The following is a 14,859-nucleotide window of genomic DNA, read 5'->3' as shown; positions in this document are numbered from 1 at the left end:
CCACTGATCCCCACCTAACAATTCACTGACCTTTGCTATCAACCGACCCAATCTCCTCATTCTAGCATCCATGAATTCCTTCTCACATGACTGTCATAATCCCCATCCTGGCCATTGGCCATCTCATATACCGCTGGTCGATGATCAGCTTGAAGGTGGTCTGCCTGAAGGTCTCGGTCCTGTAACTTAAGACTATCAAGCAGCTTCGCACAAATATCGATGAGAAGGATGACATTCCGTGATTGAGAAGAGCACTTTGAACAATGAAGCAACTCTTCACACCTTGATATGGCTGGCTTTTGAGCCTGTATGGACTTTTGAGATGCGGGGTGTTTGGAAGATATGTTGATTGTGAGGGCCTCCCATGTTTCCATAGGAGTGATAGAACATTGACATGATGATATCCTACCGTCCGGGGGACCATGGTCGTGGAGTTGTTCTGTCCTTGCTGGCCAATTTCCACTGGTTGATATCGTTGACTGTGGGAAAGGGAAGCTATCATGTGGATAGAGATCGTCGTCGAGCATGCTTTCTAGTGGGGGTGAAGTCAGAAAGCTTATGGGTGAGTTCAAGACTTGGTCCATGCTGACGGTCGAATCGAAAGTTGTGTCATGACTGAAATCTCTGGTGTTTGTAGGAGTTGACGATATGTCTTGGGGAGATCCAAACATAAACTCAGACCAATCTGGTTCCATGTGTTGAAATTCCGGATGCATTCCCTCCGACTCCTGAACTACAGCCTGACTGATATTGGAGCTCTGTATGTTTCTGGGATCGTCCTCGGCAATGTGGGATCCATCGGTGAAGGGAGTTAGCAGTCCTCCAGATCTCGATTCAGACCTCTCTTTCTGCTTCACCTGTCTTCTTCCTTTTACAGAACCAAAGTTATGCTCGGTATCGCTATCGGCCTCGTATTCGCACTGCAGGTCCCGACTACGACAGTTTCTGCAGCCATCAGGTTCACTTGTGCAACGTAGCTGTCACATTGGACCAGGTTAGTGCATGAACTTGGAATACATAGCGGCTGAAACATACCTTTCGGGTACGGCAGGGGTTGCAAGCAGATCGTCGAGGCTTTCCGTTTTGAGCTTTTTCGAACGGTGGTCCAGTGGGAAGCACTACATATGAGTTCCTGTTCTGTTTCCAAGTGTTGAACATGTTGATGATAATGGAACGAGGGGGGTTACACGTTGCAATACTACCGACAACGCAGAGTTTATATCAAGATTCTGATGTCTGCTGCTTGCTAGTAGTTGGTAAGATTCCCCTCCTTCATAGGGTAAGGTACCCCAGAATGACTGCGTATCCAGTAGCCCGAGAGGAATGAATATACGACAACATGGATCTACATAAGCGAAAACCACCTCATCCACCCCGCCGCTTCCTCTGGTAGAGTTATGTGGCCCATACGAACTGATGATGAGCCTGTCAAAACGCAAAAAGGGTCGCATCTGCCTTACATGGTGAGAATGTCACAAAGCAACAGCATGTATGATCATTGCGGACTGTTGAGTCATCTCAGCTTCTTCTCGTCCTGGCTGTCTTGCCGGCCAATATTCTATTACACTTTCTAGTATATGTTCCATCTTGGCTGTGAAAGTGAGGTAGTCTGCGCCAGGACCAGGAACTTTTGCTGCGGTATAGGCGTGGCTTGCATTCGCATACGACTCTCTGATTTACTGGGATTTTGATCCGCACAGATAAAGCCGCAGAACCGAGGTCCTAACTGGACCCCTGTGACCCAAAAGAGAGGTAAATAAAACAAGCATTAATCGGAGGGCATTTGGTAAAATGCGACCCTGTTTGCCACAATACGTCGTTCTGCGGAGGTATAAGCCGCATGAGATAATACAAGCATTTTGATCCTTCAATTCTGGGGCGCCAGCTCAGAGCGCTAACTAAGTACGTATCTTATATCTAATCTAAACGCCGGGATTCGGAGCAGACACGGCACGGCCCGTTCAACTAATGCCAGAGCTAGGTAGTTGAATACCTAGCCAGCCATAATCTCTATTCCCTCTGCACTTACTCTCGACCAGATATCGATAATGATGGGATGTAAACGCTGCTCAGGCTGGTGCTCAAGACCTTGGGCTTTGCGCTTCTTGATCAGGTTATCGCTAAGAACCCCGACATATGAAAGTCCTAGGATATTGCCGATGCCGCCTGGAATGAAAGACAAGCCAGCACCTATGGAGTTGAAACCATAAGCATCTTTATAGACGAACGTAAATGTTGTAAGTAGGATGTAAAAGATACCGTACACCACGGCGAGGTAGACACACATGGCCATCACTATGAAGCTGAAGCAGAACATACGTGTTGGACGGATGATAGCTGCCAAGAAGAGCTCTCTGGGGGTGCCTTTCTTCTTGGTTCGAGGCTGATACAGCTCGTTCCCCGTCTCTTTGCGAAGACGTTTGGCTTTTCTCTCGAGAAGCACTGGTGCGTAACTCTCTCGTAAGATGAAGAATGATGCCGGAACAGCAACTCCAGCCTGGCGATAACATTAGAATCTGCAATGTAAAGAATCATGCGGGTTTATTTCGAGACTTACCACAATAGTGATGATCCAGAATACCCACCTCCAGCCCTTGGCCTCAACAAGGAACCCGGCACATACAGGTCCAACTACGGGACCTGTCAACGGCCCCAGAGACCAGAGGGAAATCGCGCGGCCTCTCTGCTCTGCTGGCATCATATCAGCGATAGAGCCACTGCCACACGTGATGACAGCTACGCCAGATACCCCAGACAGGAAACGAAACGCCATCAGCATGGGCACTCCATTCGACAGAGCGCAACATGCTGAGAAGACAACAAAGAGACTGTTGCAGACGTGATATATAGGTATGCGGCCGTAGAGTTCGCTGAGTGGCGCGATGAATAAGGGTCCGAAGGCGAAGCCAAGAATGAAGATGGATACGACGAACGTCGCTTCGGTGTCGTTTGAGCTTCCAAACTCTTCCATTATCTGGGGCACTCCTGGTGCCATCATTGACGATGCAAGTGGCCTGCGCATTGATAAGCATGCTGTCAAAAATACCTGTATCGAGGGAACATACGTCAAGAAAGAGAGGAACGATATCGTGGCTATCATGCCCCATTTCCGACCATTTGACCAGCTCATGGGGTTCTCTGGGTCGCGATTAGCTGGCTCTTCCCACCAGACTGAATAAGCGTCCTCATTTCTTGTCGCCGCAGGGCCTGTTTCTACCTCTGACTCCGTTGTCGAGGGCTCCTATGTTGTCTCTGTAAGCGACTTTGCGAAGGTGACCAGCCGCTCCAGGCAACGTCGGTTGTGGCCAGGGCAAAGGATTCTCTAATGCAGCCAAGCAAAGCAGAATTTTGGGACGAGCCAACTATCAGCAACATGGATGATTCGATGTTGCGAGAAGAAAAGACCAGCGCAGTTAAGCAGAAGAGGCGGGCCTTTTGCTCTGCTGTTGGTGGTGCTTTGGCGATCTTTGTCTTACATGGATGTTCGGAAAGATACCATATATAGTTTAGTATGCCAAGATGCAGGGATCCAGCATCGAACTGGAGTATTTCCGTCGGATCAAGGGAGAACGTTGTGACGGAAAGTCACTTGATGGAGTACAAATACGAAAATGAGGTAGTGCTCGGATAATGATCGTCGTGGTGCTTTGGCGGCAGTTCCGTCTTACATTGTCGATGAGGAAATTACCATACGTCTTATACAAGGCCTAACACAAAATTGTAAGCACGGAGTAATAAGCAAACTAATTTGTAAGCGAATCATTTAGTGGTGACCAGCAATGCCAGTCTTGAAGTTTGCAAACGTCTGTCTGTTGGAGGTGTTTTCAAGAGCCAGTGATGTGCGGAGATCTCGGCGACGGGCCGATATTCCTTTCCGTAAGTAAAGACAGATGAAAACATCATTATGTATTCACTTCTGAACGTATTCAGTTTGTTTTGGGAGGACTAAAGATTTCGGAGTCTGGTAGAAATCGCCTCCAAGAGACGATTGTGCCAAACCAGGAAATTGCAAACTTGAGGATACAATAACAAACTGTGTCTTACAGCTAAGGAGAACCAGAGCAAAAGCACCAGTAGCATGAATAAAAAACTAGTTTCTAATTTTAGATTGCGCATATTCATTCCATTCTAAGCTAGAGTACTTCTTTACTCTAAGTCGCCATCAATACTGTTTTGCAGCCATTGCCATTCAAGTCAGCCACCGACTCTCCAGAATGCAGCCCACAGATTTACCGAAGCCCATTGACTTTGATCAACACTTCGTCCTCAATGTGAAGAGCAATGTAGTCCTTCCAACGAAGCGTGCCCTGGTTCTTGTCATGCAAGCTCAGGTCGAATCGTCGAATGAGGTTCCCGAGGAACACATAGGCTTCCATGTAGGACAAGTTAAGGCCAACGCACATACGCGGACCCTTACTGAATGGTATCAGGTTCTTCTTGGAAGCCTTGTCGCTATTGTCGAGCCATCGCTCGGGCATGAAGGTCTCGGGCTCCGGGAAGAGGACTGGGTCGTAGTGGATCAGACGTTGGGCTGTTGAGACGGAAGTCTAGGCGAAGGCCGTGTCAGCAAGGACGTAAATACTCGGTAAAAGTTGTAGGAATACTTACATCCGCAGGCAGGAAGTGGCTACCGTATTTTGTTCCTCCAGATGGCACCAGACGTGTGAGGATGCCAGGAGCTGGGGAGGAGATACGAAGAGTTTCGTGGATAACAGCAGTCTACAGATATCACAGTAAGTAATCTGACATCAGCGATCGGACTGTTGTAGTTCATGCTCACCAGGTAAGGTAGATTCATCAGATTCGGGTACTCCATCAGCCCATCGCTGTTTGTCTCAACTGTGCGAAGCTCCTCCAGCATCTTCTTCTCAACCTCAGGGTTCTTCAGGATACACCAGACGCCATAAGTTATGGTCGTCACAGTAGTCTCGGTACCACCGATGACGAGGGAAAAGGCTTCATCGACCAGTTCCTTGGTTGAGCGATCGGGCTCGGCGTCTAGAATGGCGTCGAAGACGGTCTGACGACCAGTCTCATCGGTGTAAACGCCATTCTGATGTCTCTCGCGCACTTCGTTGGCCCATTGAGCACATTGCTAGACAGTATTAGCTTTGCTGCGAATTAGGTGATGGAAGCGAGAATGAACAGGACGTACGTTGCGGAACTCGACGAAGCCTGGGATAATGTAGGTTAGGACGTGCGTGGGAAAAGACTGCATGATCTTTCCAAGCATAGGGAAGTGTTTGATGAGACTGAAGCTATGAGGCAATGCGACCATCGAGTCGACGAGTGCCTCGGTTCCTTCTTTTCCTTGGGTACAGTTCATATCTTTACCGAAGCAAAGCTTCATGATGATGTCCATCTATTCGTCTTGTCAGCAGGCCACAGTAAGCGGTGGGGTGTTGGATGACATACTGCGAAGTTTGACTCAAGTCGCTTTAAGCTAACAGGCTTGCCAGTTTCATACGAGTCTCCAATCTTCTTGAGAGCACCCTTGATGATCTGGAGAGCCAGAGGTGAGAAATCTTTGATCGCGCGGGGTGAGAACATGGGATTAACAATGCCGCGACGGACTTTGTGGGCTGCGGGATCGGTGATGAATGGCAGGGCGTCAAGTTCACCAGCGAATCTGAACATGGCAGGCTCCTTAAGGAACTTGGTTCCAGTCGAATAAACCCTTCAGAGATCGCAGTGGTCAGTGGTATATAGCCGCCATTGGGGTATTTGCGTGCTCACTTGTGGTAAAAGTTTGGGTCATTGATGTGTACTCTGTTGGGGCTCATTCGGACAATTGGACCTGAGACCACATCAGCAACCAAAACACATATATCAGGGTCATGTCACTTACCATATTTCTCATGAAGTCGAGGATAATCCTTGATGTAGTGGCCATCGAGAATGACGTCCTGGTAGAACTCATACCAGCCAGTAGCCGCCGCAATCTTAGGCCCTGGGACGTTCCTCAGGGGATGCAAGAAGAGGCGATAAAATACCAGGCATAGCCAATAAAAGGCAAATCCACCAGAGGCCAAAGCAGTGTAGTAGATGATGTTCCATGAAGTAGAGGTTGGCGACCAGATACGTGCTGACAGGAAGCCAGTGTTGAACATGGCTTCACGTGGAATGATGAGCTTGATGGAAGACATGGTGAAGGTGTATTTGTCTCAATAGCTTTTGTCTTTGCATTTTCACAACTCTCTTCCAAGCCCTTTTTAACAAGTTTGTACGTTGTAAGAGGTCCATAACTCAGTCTATGTTCATGGAGAGATCTCCCAAATAGGTAATTTTCCAGCTCCGTAGGATGCCGGGTTGCAGATCGTTGGCTGACAGAGGGCGGTAATGCCCAAAATGGCATCTTTTCGTGCTTACACTTCCAAGATTACTACTTTCTATAAAGAGGAAGTCGACACTGGATATGTTAGAGTAGTATATTTATAGTCAACATGCTTCACGACCTGATGAGAGCAAACCACTACAGCTCATCACTCGCCTTGACAAGTTATACGGTTCATCAAGATGATTGCTACTATAAATGGAGACACCAAGATCAATGAAAAAGGCCATCCGACCGAAGTCCGCATTCCGGACATGTTCGGCTCCATAATGTCTGCGACGCCTACAGTGAACCCTCACCACTTCAAGGTCAAGGCCGCAGCCGACGCCTTCATAGCTGAGTGGGCTTACCCTACCTCTTTTCAGACTGAAGCCTGTTCTAACTAAAGTCTAGTTATCTCAAGATGGACAAGCACGAAGCGGCTAAGAACAGAAAAGCGGACTTCTGTTTCTGCGCCTCGGCCATGGCTCCTCATGCAGATGCAGAAGCGCTTAGGACCATGGTTGACTGGCTGAACTGGGTATGTAAAAGAACCCCCAAACTCTCCAAAGTTTCGGGGTATCGACTGACGTGGATAATCAGATCTTCTACTTTGACGACGACTTTGATGAGGGTCAACTTGACCGAGACCCAGTGGCTGCAGAGAAAGAGATTAGACATACACTTGCTGTGCTCGAAGATGATGCTGAGATTCCTGACAGAGAGAAATATCCCTTGCGATACTTGTTCCGTACCATCTGGGAGCGAGTTCAAGAGGTACGCTCTCCAGGGAGCTCTTTTACGAAGATTTGCTAATCGCTTTTGTACGCAGAGGGCGTATCCTGATGTCCAGACGCAATTCAAGATCACGCACAAGCGATACTTGGACGGCCTGTTACATCAGGTCGAAGCGACACGCGATGGAAATGGTCAGCCTCGGACAGAGGAGGACTACATCAGAATGCGGAGGAGGACTGTTGGTGGATATCCATGCATCAGTCTCATCGCGTGAGTCCCGACTAACTTTTCAAATGGAATTGAGATTAACGATGTCTTATAGCTATGCGCATAATGTAAACTTGTCACAGGAGGCATTTGAGCACCCTTCTGTTCAGGAATGCATAGCTGTAGGATGCGACCTCGCTTGGATGTAAGTGGCATACACCCTCTGCCCTTGAGATCTCTGCTAATACAACGGAGCCACAACGATATCGTCTCGTACAAGAAAGATGTCAAGTCAGGTATTGAGCACAACTTTGTCACAGTCCTGAAGAAGAACGGCTTCACCACCCAACAGGCCATGGATAGAGCTGGTGAACTCCAGGACGAGTGCTACCGTCGATGGTACCTCGCCCTGGCGAGCATGCCAATCTGGGGTGAGTCGATCGATCGCGAAGTTTTGAGATATATCGAGGCGTGCCATAGCTTTCCTCTCGGGGACTTGCTTTGGAGCTTCCAGACAGGGCGATATCTGGGAGCCACGGAGGGGTATAAGTTGCACGAGACGAGGGTCTTGGACCTGTCAGACTTGAAATCCATTTCTGTGTGATCTTCCCTTGCGCTGATGCTTTTACATGGTATTGGGTTGTTGAGGAGCAAACGAAGGGGCTTTCTTAGAGTAAGGTAGCATGAATGAGATTACAAATTGGCATTTGCGACATCGGTACCTCGCCATATACTTCACAAATGACATTATTAGCTATCTCAACGCGATAATTAATTAACATTGGCTGCTTCAATCAGTACGTCTTGTAAATAGGGAATTAGTGGGGAATAAGATGGCGTGCTCGAATCAGTGTCGAGGTTCATCCAATAAGTTACACTTGGGGTAAGACTCGATTGAGATACCAGGACGTGAATTAGTTGTTCATCTCCTTAATATGAGTTCATATCTCAATTCGAATACTCTATAGCAACCATGTCGAGTCAAGAAGAGTCCCCTAAGCTCGAGGTAGCGATCGCTGGGGGTGGCATCGCCGGCCTCATCACAGCAATCGCACTCCTCAAACACCCCAACGTCAATGTACAAGTCTATGAGCGAGCACCAGAGTTTAAAGAAATCGGCGCAAGTATAGCTCTGGGTCCTAATGGTCTCAGGACACTCGACCGTCTCGGTGTCGAAAATGCCCTGGCGGAAGGCTTTGCTCAACGGCAAAAGTCGGGATATCCCATGATATACCGACACTGGAAGACTGGAGAAGTCATCGATTATGATGTCCACAGTACAGTACAGAAAAGGAAACATGCGACTGCGCGGTTCCATCGTGCACATCTTCATCAGGCGCTGCTAGAGAATTTGCCAGAGGGTATTGTTCATCTGGGGAAGACGACTGTTGATGTCAAGGCGCATTCTGATGAAGGTGCTACGCTTTACTTTGAGGATGGGACCACGGCGACGGCTGATGTTGTTATTGGAGCTGATGGCTTACGATCGGTATGTTCCAGGCACTTCTCGGGATAACAGATTATTGACATCTTGACAGAAAGTCCGCAAGACGTTTGTACCAGAGCATGAACTGCACTGGACAGGCTGGGTCGCTTTCCGCGCTGTCTTTGACGCCGACAGATTGAAGGATGTTGAGTATCCTGAAGATGCAGCTCACTGGGTAAGTCCTGAAAGACTCTGAACTTAGTAGGTTGCTGAGAAATTAATAGGCTGGTCATGAGACAACGTTCTTCCATTCTCATCTAGGTAAGAGACCAGTACTTCTTTGTCGAAGCTGTCGCTAACGCATGACTAGGCAAAGGCTTATTCACTATAGTCGGTGGCTATCACGCAGATCCTCAAGACCCCAAGTCGCCAGGTCAAGACGCAAAATGGGATGAAGATGGCAGTGCCGAAGAGTTCAAGAGATTATACCAAGTGAGCGAGCCCTCCCGAGAACCATTGACTATGCTAACACCCCGAAGCATTGGAACCCAACAATCCGGGCATTCATAGAAGCAACACCCTACGTCAAACTCTTCCCCAACTACGCCGGCGCAGCTCTCGATACCTGGTCCTTCTCCAACCGTGTAGCTCTTGTCGGCGACGCAGCTCACACCCACGGCGGATCCTTCGCGGCAGGGGGATCACTGGCTATCGACGATGCATACGCCTTGTACCGCTCGCTCGATCACGTCTGGCCTCCTTCATCAGCGCGAACAGGAAAGCCGTCCAAGGCTCAGCTTGCACAAGTACTTGAGTTGTATGAAGCAACTCGTAAATCGCATCTAGATAAGCTCTTGGGTATCGTCCATAGGAACATTTCGGGGCAGAAGTCGAATATAGAGAGAGCGACGACGGAGACGGACGAGCAGTTGAGACTGAGGGTGAAGGGGAGGATGAATCCTTCGTGGATTAGTGAGCATGATGTTGTTGCTGCGTTTGAACGGGCTGTTGAGAGGATAGAAGGCGGGCAGAAACCGGTGCGGGAACCTAGCGCAAGGTTGTGAGCACGGTGATCAGATAGATCTTTTCCAATTTTATCAACACAGTTACATCAATGGTGTCATGGCAGGCAAACTTGCGCAGGAAAGTGAGTGCCAGGCAAAGTCGTTCAACCTGCGTGTTGATCAGTAGCTCAGAGGGCATCTATCTGTACTCACATCTGCGCATCATAGAATAAGAGAGCAAGATAAGAAATCACATCAAGAAGTAGAGTGAGAAATGTTGTTAACAATGTTAATTGAACTATATTCGCAAGTGATATCATCCAGTCATGTCCAGGCTAAACAAATACAAGAATCGAAGCACCCGCTTCAAACTTCTGAAGTCCTCTTGTTTCTCTTGAAGAAGCAAGGCATCACCAACTCGCCCATCTCGTGCCAGAAACCGACAGGAGGCTCAGTGAAGGTAGCCTCGTACGCCTCAATCATGGGTCGCTCCCAAACCAAGTCAACCTCGTGAGGTCGGATGTACTTGGTCTTCTTAAAGACCTTCCAGCCAACAAAGAGGAGGACAGCGAGGATCTGCATCGAGTAGTTCTGGAAGAACACCTCAACGTCGAACTTGGGTCGGAAAGCGTAGTATCCGTAGCAGAGACAAATGATGGTTTGGGCAACGAGGGCGATGTAGGCACCGTAAGGCTGGAAGTAGCCGTAGTAGGGTCGCTCAGTCTTGCGGTCGACGCCCTGGGCGACACAGGCGCGGTGATAGTTGATGAATGTGATGGACATGATTATGAAGGTGATAAGACCGCCACCAGTGACGATGCTGATCAGCCAGCCGAGAACCTTGGCGGAACCGTTGGCGCACTGGAGTAAGGACAGGAAGGGGAACATCATGGTGACACAGAAGCAGTAGACGGGAATACCGGCCTTGTTGCAGTATCGGAGGAATCGAGGGGCGCGTCCCTCAATGGCCAAAGAGTAGAGAGCTCGGGTGGCGCAGTAGGTGTATGTGTTACCGGCGGAGAAGATGGAAGTGAGGATCAGGAAGTTGACGAGATGAGGGAGACCGGTTATTCCAAGGTTGGTCATGGCGATGACATAAGGGGAAGAAGCAGCGTTTCCAGTACCGCCAGCACCGAAGTAGATGTCGACGAGCTTGGGGTCGTTGTACGCACAGACAATGCCAACAGCGAGAGCACCAACGCCGAAGAAGATGAGGAATCGGTAGTAGACTGTCTTGAAGGCACTCTTGATGGTAATGGAAGGGCGTTGAGCCTCAGCTGCGACTGAGGAGATATACTCAGGGCCGACGACGGTAAAGGAAGCTGACCAGAGACAAGCGAGGAAACCCTCAAATCTGCCCTTGTCGCCTGTGCTAAGGTATGTGGTGAACGCTCCAGGGTTGGACCAATATCGGAAGCCGTAGGCATCGTGTTGGGGGTTTCCACCGACCATAGTGACGAAAGTGAAGGCGAAGAGGAGGAAGATCAGGATGAGCTTTCCACCTGAGAGCCAGAACTCGGATTCACCATAGAATCGAACGGCGAGGACATTGAGAAGACTGTAGAATGGTCAGTATAGTTCAATTGACTAAAGAGACAAAAGCTTACCCATAGCAGACAATGACTGCGACACAGATACCAGCGGTTGGGCCAGGGTTAAGCGCATCAGCATTCCAGAAGGAGATAACAGACGTCAGGGCAGTGATCTCGAAGGGAATGATGAGGGCCTCGTAGAGGAAGAAGTTCCAGCCAGCGACAAAGCCCAGGGCATCGTCGACCCAGTAGCCAGCAAGACGCACGAATCCACCAGCAATTGGCATGTATGTATTCATCTCAGCGATCGAGTTGTTGACAAAGGCGAGAATGATGCAGTAGAGGAGATAGGCGATGAAAAGACTGGCGGGGCCACCTTTGGCGAGACCGCCACCGATGGAGATGAAGAGAGCTGTTCCGATGGAACCACCAGCGGCGATGAGCTGGATCTGACGGTTGTTGAGGCGTCGGTGGAGATGGCCCATGCCGTCGTCGTCGACATATTGGAGGCTTGAGCTATCGCCAGCGACGGCGATGCCCTTTGAGGCCGAGTTTTGTCTCTTCTCGTCGTCAGACATTATGGGATAGAAGGCGGTTCAGACCAGCCTTTGTGAGAGGAATAGGGATTGGGGAGGATCAGAGAGGGGGGTAGAGGTGAAGAGTGTTGGAGACGAGGGCCTGAGGAGAACAACAGGCTGGAGGGAGTGGATTCATGGCGGTTTATATAGTGTCGAGCAGACGGGAGGCAGAGATAACAGGCAGTGAACCATGCCCGGGTAGCACGCGTGTGGTGTCGTTAGGCTAGGTACAGTACTTGGCACAAGAGCTTATCTCGCAGGCTAGCTTAGCCACTATCACCCCCCTAACGCAGCCCATGGTTCCAGGCCCTTGCAGCCTGTATGCACCCACCCACGCATACCTACACAGACAGATTGGAGCAAGCTGAAGGGGAATGGAACGACATGGGTCTTCCCCACGGGGAAGAAGACTCGGGTCCACCGAACCAAGACTGATTGAGGTCTGGGGAACGCCTGTATCGGCACTCGATTAGCTCGTGCAGACGTTGCGAATGTGGTGTGTTTGGCGGCCGTGCAATTGGTCAGGTTAGGGAAATCACTCACTCACTGCTGTCATCTTGCAGCCTTCACTAACATCTTTTGCTTTGGGGGGAGACGGCTACTGTGCCTACGTCTGGTCTAGACTTGGAGTGTATTTGGGCGTTGCGCATGTGATGAGTGAGGGGTTTGTTCTACATGTCTTTTGGTGTGGCACAAACATTTGCGACGCTTTACGAATAGGGTAATTCATTGTCCAGACGTGAATCGAATCTCGGTAATCTTGAATTTGCCGACTAAATGAATCTACTACAGATCATATCTCTCCGTCATATGGATAGGTACTCTACTCTCTCTAGGACCCATTGTAGATAGGATACTTATCTAAATGGCTCACCTAGGTCAGTACCTTATCATCCCCCTTGTACGCCGTGGAGTCTAAACAGAGTCTGCCCGTATCCTCGGAGTCTCATCCCGACCCCTGCACGATAAGTACCTTGGCCAATCCCCTCAGCTTCCCACCATCTTTTTCCTTTTTTCACGCTCAGCTCCTCACGGGATCTCCGCAGACGTGCAACCACTTCGCTTCACTTCTCCAAGAGAAAACTCCAATAGAACACCACCATGTTGGCAATCTAGAAGCTCTGTGAGCTGGCCAATCACTGCGCACACCGTAATTATTCGGATTCTCCAGCCGACACGACACGTTGAACTCTAACTTATCGATCGTGGCAAACACCGAGAAATTGACCGATCAAGGTCGGCTATATAACCCGTAGTTCAATTAATTGGCTTTGTGATTGCGGCGAATTACTACTGAGTTGGCCGCTATAGCTTATGGGGCTAGTTAGGGAGCCCGGGCCTGGTTGGTGCTCTAAGGCTAGAGATAGATATCCACTCCCTCTCTGGAGACAGTGAGTGGGATGGATAGTGGAGGTCAACAGGGACGGGAGGGGAGGTTGGCAAGTATAGACGAGACACGCTCTAGTTTTTGATAACATCCAGTGCCTGAGTGCATTGATGAATGATGTCTGAGCTTGATATCGACTGTCATTTCCTTACGCTAGTCATTCCCAGGAGCTTGGATCAGGCTAATATCACCAGACTATCGAGTAACGCTGATACTATGGAATGCTCCTTGTAGAGTCCTGTCTGTTTCATACTACTCCCTAAAAGTAGTCCTTGGTGATGCTCGTATCCAGTTGCTAGCTATTCCTCTGATACTGAAGTCCAGAGTTAGAGCTTCTTTCCTTATTCTCTGCATTAGGTATGCAATTCCGTCACAGTTCAAGTCTGGTTACTGTATATATCTCCATGAAGGGAGGGACATAGATATCAACTTGTTTCATTTCCGCGGAGCATAGTAGCTCTAATAATGTATAGCTTCGTTAACACAAGAACCCTCGATATCTATCCATTCGGCCCGTTGTTAACAAGATTCGCGAGGACTTTGATATCACATTCTTAGGCCTCCATCAAGTCTGTCTCCTATTCCAAACCGAAAGACTGCATGTCTCTGCATTTTCCTAGGTCCAGTTGTAACAGCATTACTTATCTCAGCTCCATGTCGACTTGAACCTAATTGTATACTTACCTTGAACCCAGCGGCTCGGGTGGTCCAAGTTTAACTCAATAGTATCCTTGAAACATTACACAATGATGATAAAGAAAGCCACGACCAACAACATGATATCGAACAAGCATATTCAACTATTCTCACGGATCCCAGGTCACATGATCGGGATCGATTCCGATCTTTATACCGGATTCACTCCCGACTCTTCACCGGGTGCCCTTCCGATCCCCGACCGCGCCGCACCTAGATCAAAGCTTCATTCCCAAACAGGGAGGTGCTAACTCCAAGCTCGATAGCTAGAAACAATGTCTCATCCTGGGGGAAAACGTGGGCTTGTGTTGTGTTGGAGAAACGTCGTTGTATCTATCCAGAGCCTCAATTCTGACACTGACGGTCTCCCTCAAGCCATGTTATGCAGGCGTTGGGAGATGGGCGCCTACGAACCAATGGGGTATTATGCGCTCTGAAATGCAAGCAAACTTCAGCCTCGTTTTTCGGACTCCAACTGGAGAGGAATGGCATGAGGAGGAAGTTGTCCGGGACGATTGTCGCTGGCCGAGCCGTTCCCGAGATACTAAGTTAGACTGTATACCTACACCCATTTCGGCTTCTCCAACGCCGTCTAGGGAGCTATTAGCTGCCCTTAGACTTCGTGAGAAGTGTCATCAGTTGCTCTATTCGATATGATACCCTAGAGGCTCATGTCGTAGGACTTTGTTGATCTGTGCTGCAACCACTTCAACAGACGGAGCTTCATCCTTCGTCGCCCTGGAAGATAGGCCAGAGTATGAACAACAGCTCACAAAGCTCGAGGATGGCATGTTTCCGCGGGAAAGAACTAGCGAGGTCATCGTGTATTCCCCCACCGGCGGGCTAACGGCATCGACTCCGCGTTAACCTACGACGATATCCCCATCCCTAGCTCTCGCAGTGCTGTCCCATCCGTGACATGGCCTTAAACAACCCCAGGCTTATCTTCAGGGGAATTACTGTCAGCCACAAGCGCGC

At 49.2% G+C, this 14,859-nt stretch overlaps 3 protein-coding genes across 3 annotated transcripts; 1 reads left to right on the top strand and 2 right to left on the bottom strand.

Annotated features, from left to right (window-relative positions):
• Positions 1 to 1,867: 1,867 nt before the first annotated feature.
• Positions 1,868 to 6,146, bottom strand: FSUBG_2653 (trichodiene oxygenase; the record flags this gene model as incomplete). Its single annotated transcript, XM_036680449.1, has 13 exons — positions 1,868 to 1,894; positions 2,030 to 2,497; positions 2,558 to 3,014; positions 3,066 to 3,171; positions 3,218 to 3,322; positions 3,775 to 3,809; positions 4,234 to 4,547; positions 4,609 to 4,719; positions 4,781 to 5,095; positions 5,156 to 5,362; positions 5,416 to 5,677; positions 5,737 to 5,797; positions 5,849 to 6,146. 13 exons carry the CDS (start codon positions 6,144 to 6,146, stop codon positions 1,868 to 1,870), a joined length of 2,766 nt encoding a protein of 921 aa, XP_036541922.1.
• Positions 6,147 to 6,516: 370 nt separating this feature from the next.
• On the top strand, positions 6,517 to 9,657 carry FSUBG_2652 (salicylate 1-monooxygenase; the record flags this gene model as incomplete). Its single annotated transcript, XM_036680448.1, has 12 exons — positions 6,517 to 6,674; positions 6,728 to 6,854; positions 6,917 to 7,090; positions 7,146 to 7,321; positions 7,374 to 7,463; positions 7,514 to 7,689; positions 8,227 to 8,747; positions 8,797 to 8,919; positions 8,969 to 9,005; positions 9,055 to 9,176; positions 9,224 to 9,490; positions 9,556 to 9,657. The coding sequence occupies 12 exons, from the start codon at positions 6,517 to 6,519 to the stop codon at positions 9,655 to 9,657; spliced, it is 2,073 nt and encodes a 690-aa protein (XP_036541921.1).
• Positions 9,658 to 10,054: 397 nt separating this feature from the next.
• Positions 10,055 to 11,798, bottom strand: FSUBG_2651 (carnitine transporter; the record flags this gene model as incomplete). The annotated part of the gene is made up of 2 exons (XM_036680447.1): positions 10,055 to 11,246; positions 11,296 to 11,798. 2 exons carry the CDS (start codon positions 11,796 to 11,798, stop codon positions 10,055 to 10,057), a joined length of 1,695 nt encoding a protein of 564 aa, XP_036541920.1.
• Between the last annotated feature and the right edge of the window lie 3,061 nt (positions 11,799 to 14,859).

The sequence above is a fragment of the Fusarium subglutinans genome (genome assembly GCF_013396075.1).
Source record: "Fusarium subglutinans strain NRRL 66333 chromosome Unknown NRRL66333_c0000023, whole genome shotgun sequence".
Lineage (NCBI taxonomy): Eukaryota > Fungi > Ascomycota > Sordariomycetes > Hypocreales > Nectriaceae > Fusarium > Fusarium subglutinans.
This window is presented reverse-complemented; position numbering and strand designations above follow the sequence as displayed.